Source organism: Ascaphus truei, chromosome 2 (genome assembly GCF_040206685.1).
Source record: "Ascaphus truei isolate aAscTru1 chromosome 2, aAscTru1.hap1, whole genome shotgun sequence".
Classification (NCBI taxonomy): domain Eukaryota; kingdom Metazoa; phylum Chordata; class Amphibia; order Anura; family Ascaphidae; genus Ascaphus; species Ascaphus truei.
Window position 1 is genome coordinate 345,073,450 of NC_134484.1, and position 5,502 is coordinate 345,078,951.

Below are 5,502 nucleotides of genomic sequence, written 5' to 3' on the forward strand. Positions count from 1 at the left end.
TCCAGCAGTGCGCAGTTCAGCTTCCAGGATCCTGGCCCTGGGGGGAAACCTCCTCCCAGGCGCCCCTGGAGATGAATGGCTCTGTGGTCAGAGAAATGTACTGCGACCATGGAGTGCTGTCTGTGCTGTACCTGCTTGGTGGTGAACAGGAAGTCAATCCGAAAACGCACGGAACCATTTGGGTGGCACCAAGAGTAGTTTGCAGCGCATGCTCCCATAGATCCCACCACGTCCTTCAGGGATGCCTCCCCAATCATCGCCGTGAGTAGCCTGGACGTCACATCTATCTTTGATGATTTGCTGGGGGGCACGCGCCCCCCACCTCAATTGTGCAGTTGAAATCCCCACCCATCACCACTGCCCTGGAGGTTGCGAGCCAAGGACGAAGGTGCTGGAAAAGTTCCAAGCGCTCATTTTTCCGGGGGGCGGCGTACACATTGATGAGCCTGCCCACGACCAGTAGTCTGCCGCAGACGAGTTCATGGACAGAATCAACAGTGAAACATACCCCCCGGATCAAAATGGCTACACCCGCGTTCCTGCACCCGTTCCCCCCAGACCAGTAGGAGGGGCTGTGAGACCACTGCCCGCTCAGGTGCCTGTAGGACCGAGAAAAAGGTAGGGCACATTCCTGTAGCATATACACATCGCATTTCTGTAAAGAAAGGAATGTTAGTACTCTGGCACGTCTCATCCGCTCTCCTATGCTCCTTACGTTAATGGAGAAAATGTTAAAAGACGCCATTAGTTTGGGAATAAAGGGTTAGACAGACATGCAGTGATACTAGTTACCATCCTCGCTGGCGTGGGTGGTCTTGCTGATCTCCTCGCACAGCTGGGCCAGCAGATCCATGGTTTGCCCAAGGTTGTCATCGAGGAGGAGGGTCTCTGCTGCCTCTCGCCCCTCTCTTATGAGCTCTTCCACGGTCACCTGTGTCTCGCTAATTGGCTGTTCTAAAATGGCCGCCTGTTCCTCTGCATCTCTGCATGTTCCTGCATCTCCGCTTCCCCCTCCTTCTCCAGGTCGCTGTCGGTGTCGATGGAAGTGGGTGAGTAGCCGATTTGCATTTGGGCCCTCTTCTGCTCCAGCCCCTGGTGCGGGCTTTCCGTCTCAGGGGCTCTCCTCTTAATTCCCTGCTTCTCCATTCCGGTCTGGGCTCTGGGGGCGGCATCTGCAGCAAGGGGGGAAGAGGGGGGGTGCAACAGCCTCGGGGCTGGGGAGAGGTGTTACAGGGGGGAGGGGCTGCAGCCTCATGGAGGGTGGGGGGGGCTGCAGTGGGGGGTTGGGAGGAGGGGGCAAGGGGTGGTGGGTGGGGGGGGAGTTTGGGTGGGAAGGGGGGGTGGGGGTTGCAGCAGCAGTGGGTGTGGGAGGGAGTGTTGCTACAGGGGTGGGGGTGGGAAGGGGTGGGGTGGGATCTGCTACTGAAGGGACAGCGGGCTCAGGAGCTGCAGCAGGCGCTGCTTGGGTGGCCTCCTTTTGCCCTTGCTCCTGATTCTTACCACCTTTTGCCTTTACGGGTTGGTTTGCAGGGGGCTTCTTGGGTGCCTTCTGGGTTGCTGTCAGGGGAGCGATCGGTGTCGCGCCTTTCGCCGCGGCCTCTGCGTAGCTCCTGACCCTCAGCTGGCAGTCCCGGAACATGTGGGTTGTCTCTCCGCACAGGTCGCAGGTTTTCTGGCGGGGACAATCCTTTGTTTCGTGGCCAGTGTTTTTGCAGTTTCTGCAGGCTTTCAGGGTGCACTGTTTCCACTGATGCCCCAGGTTCCCGCAATTACCGCAGGTCTGGGGCTGGTCAGGGTAAAAGATCCTCCCTGGGCTGCCCGCGAGTGAAAAACTGGGAGGGAGGTGGTGCAGCCGGTCCGTCGCTTCTGAATCTGGCCACAAGCGAACGACCATGCTCCACTTTCCCACCCAGTACCCCAACTTGTCCTTGATCCTGCTTGGCTCCCTCACCACAGTGCAAAAGCGCCGCAGAAAGGTAGCGCTATCCTTTCCAGGGATATGGGGTTTCCTCACCGTCACAGTGATCCTCTTCTCGTCCCTCTGGATAGGGCAGTTCACGTCGAACTGGGAGAAGGGGACCTCCTGTTTCAGGGTCTGGAAAGCCTCCCAGTACCTCCTGCAGGCTCCCACCGTGGTGAAGGTGACAAAAAACAGGCCACCCCTGAGGTCCTGGATGCTCAGGATCTCGTCCGGAGTAAAGCCTGCTTTGCTCACCAGCTCCTTGGCAAAGGTCTCAGCGTCCAATAGAGGGCGCTGTCCGTCAACCTCCCTCAGCTGCATCACCACCGTCTGCCTCATCCAGGGTTCCAGGCGGGGGATCCTCCTGTTGCTGCTGCTCCCAGCTCCAGGGTTGGAGCTGGGGCCGCCGCTTCTGGTGCTGGCAGTGGGGGTGAGGCCGCTGGGGGTGGCAACGTCGCCTGAGCCGCTGGAGCTGGTTGCCGCTGGGCCTCCTCCGTCCGTCTCCTGGCTGCTGGGGACCGTCTCCGGGGGTGCCGTGTGCTTCTCCTTCTTCGTCTTCTTCTTCTTCTCCTTGTGCAGGGTGGTCCCGGCGGGCTCCGTGGCGACCTCCATCCGTTCCGGTCTGGGGGGCCGCTGTTGCCATCCTTCTCGTCGCAGGAGGGTAGAGCTTCGCCGTTCCTCATAGCCTGGGGGTCCTGTCGCTTGTTCCTGAATCGCCCAGAGGTCAGGTGCGTCACCCCAATAGCGGCAGGCAGCTTAAGCCCGAAGGCGATGCTACAAGGCCGAGGTTCCGGACCGTCTCTCTCTCGTGTTTCCGAATCGCCCTGAGATCTAGTGCGTCACCCCAATAGCTGCATGTAGCTTAAGGCCGAAGGCGATGCTACAAGGTCGAGGTTCCGGACCGTCACTCTCCCGTTCGGCCCTCTGACTAAGACACTTGATCTTAGCCAAAAGGCCACCCAAAGACAGCTGTTTCGATCTAATGGGTCTCATCAGTGTGGGGTTGATTTTAACTGGGTATGCAAAGAGGCTATGGGATAGGCTATACCATAATACTGAGTTAAGTTATGGTGAGTAAAAAAAGTGACAAAAACCCTCCACAAAAAAACCCTTTTTTTACTCACCATAACTTAACTCAGTATTATAGCATAGCCTATCCCATAGCCTCTTTGCATACCCAGTTAAAATCAACCCCACACTGATGAGACCCATTAGGTCGAAACAGCTGTCTGTGGGTGGTTTTCTGGGTATGCACCTTAACCCTGGCTGTGCTCAAAGCTGTGACCATGCAGCAAGCTTAAGCCTATAGGGAACCATGTTAAAAATTGTTTTTGAGGCAAAAAGTGACACTGTGTGCTCATTTGCATGTAATTTCCCAGAATCCCTTGCTACAGTGGAAGTGCTGTATGCTGGGTGATAATGGGGAAAGGCGGGGTTGCAGACCTGCCTAAGACATGCAGATGAGCATACAGTTGTATTTGCATATTTGCTTTCCTGTGGAGGGTTTTTGTCACTTTTTTTACTCACCATAACTTAACTCAGTATTATGGTATAGCCTATCCCATAGCCTCTTTGCACACCCAGTTAAAATCAACCCCACATTGATGAGACCCATTAGGTCGAAACAGCTGTCTGTGGGTGGTTTTCTGGGTATGCACCTTAACCCTGGCTGTGCTCAAAGCTGTGACCATGCAGCAAACTTAAGCCTATAGGGAACCATGTTAAAAATGGTTTTTGAGGCAAAAAGTGACACTGTGTGCTCATTTGCATGTCATTTCCCAGAATCCCTTGCTACAGTGGAAGTGCTGTATGCTGGGTGATAATGGGGAAAGGCGGGGTTGCAGACCTGCCTAAGACATGCAGATGAGCATACAGTTGTATTTGTATATATATATATATATATATATATATATATATATATATATATATATATATATATGAGAAGATTCTATAGTGGTTTATGTCATACAGTATAATTTGCATTAGGAATTTATTCATAGTAGATTAGTAGATTGTGCTTCATACACACTGTCACATGTTGTCTGATAAAAAAACAAAGCTTTGTCAAAATAATGCTTTATTATTATTAAGATTCCCAAATGTTTAGATCTCCTTTCCCCACACACTGTATCAGTAGATATTAGTGTTTTTCTGTCTGCTGCTGTATTTTGTTTATCAGGTTGAAAAACTCTTATAAGGAAAAAACATATTGAAAATACTCAGTTCTTGAGGATGCTGGCAAATCACATGGGCAAGGCAAAGTGTCCTTGTATAAACCAACAATTCATATCTAATATCACCAGATCTAGAAAAAAAACAATATTCTCAACTTTAACTGTTACATTAATTTCTGCGTGCAAGGATAACTAACAGTGTAGGTTTTTAGGCTATCCTCTCAGCACAAGTGACCACTCATTTTGAGGGGTATACTTAAAACCTGCACTGTTAGTGGTCATTTAGGACTGGAGTTGGGAACCTCGACACCACTTTTTCATTCGCTGACCATGATTTTCTCCTTCAAATCCTGGGAAACTGGGAACCATAGAGTCAACTGAATAAAGGAGATCCCAGATGCAAGACAGGGCGATCATACTGCAGAGACCCTCCCAGTTCAGCTAAAAAAACAAACAAATTATGGGTAATGCAAATTTTGGTTTCATACAGGTGGGAGTAGTTGGGCTTAATTATAAAGATGTAAATAGTATTTATCATGTAAAAAACAGGTAGCTTATATTTCTTTAAAAAAAAGTGTAGTGATTAAGAAAGCAGCGTTTTTCATGCCATTTAGCGCTGTTATAGTTTGATCACCGAGTTTGTCTGACAAATTCCCTTTCCTTGGAATATACAGCAGGGGACTTTAAAAATATTTGACTATAGGCTAAACTTAATTCTTCTGGTCAAAATGTAGTACTGAACTTCTCAATGGGCTTCAAGAAATTCCTCAATAGGGAATTCACACTTACTGTAGGTCAAAATAGGGTTAACAGTATCCTCAAAGCTAATTATATGCAAAAACAATGTCCAAACGACATTTTCTTTGCATAAGCTTAAAATCACATTATTGTAGTTTGATGTTGTTAGTGTACTTCCAATAAAGTAATAATATTACACTCATCTCCAAATATAGCACCTAAATGCCCCTTCCATTTTTGTATAGGTAGAGAACCAGTGCTTCAGAGATGAATTGTATCCATATGATAACATGAAAACTCTGGAGTAGGACGCCATATAGATTTTGAAGATATCAGCCTCCCATAGCTAGGGAGTGGGGAACTAGTACCTAGTGCCGCCAGTGGCATAAGCACAAAATATAACAGTACAGTATATATCCCCAAACTGAATAATAATTCCTAAATGTAGAAACAGGGCCAAAAAAACTCACTCAGTGGGTATCCATGTATCCTGTCCATCATTGGAGTCCATAGGGAAGATCAGACGGCGTGCAGAATCTGCCAGAAAGGTAAAGCAGACAAAAACAGAAACAGGGCAAAGCCCTGCCACAAATAAATCTGGAGGAGACTCACATTAGAAAAATTAGAAAA

The 5,502-nt window shown here is 49.5% G+C and overlaps 1 protein-coding gene across 1 annotated transcript; it reads right to left on the minus strand.

The window, feature by feature from the left end:
• Positions 1-954: 954 nt before the first annotated feature.
• Positions 955-2,572, minus strand: LOC142488247 (uncharacterized). The gene is made up of 2 exons (XM_075588618.1): positions 1,501-2,572; positions 955-1,172 (listed from the first exon to the last, which is right to left on the minus strand). Exons 1-2 carry the CDS (start codon positions 2,570-2,572, stop codon positions 955-957), a joined length of 1,290 nt encoding a protein of 429 aa, XP_075444733.1.
• Positions 2,573-5,502: the final 2,930 nt, after the last annotated feature.

Coding starts and splice junctions, on each gene's coding strand:
- LOC142488247 (XM_075588618.1), bottom strand. CDS start 2,572: ATGGAGGTCGCCACGGAGCCCGCCGGGACCACCCTGCACAAGGAGAAG. Junction 1,173..1,500: donor ACCCGTAAAGGCAAAAGGTG/GTAAGAATCAGG, acceptor CCCTTGCTGCAG/ATGCCGCCCCCAGAGCCCAG.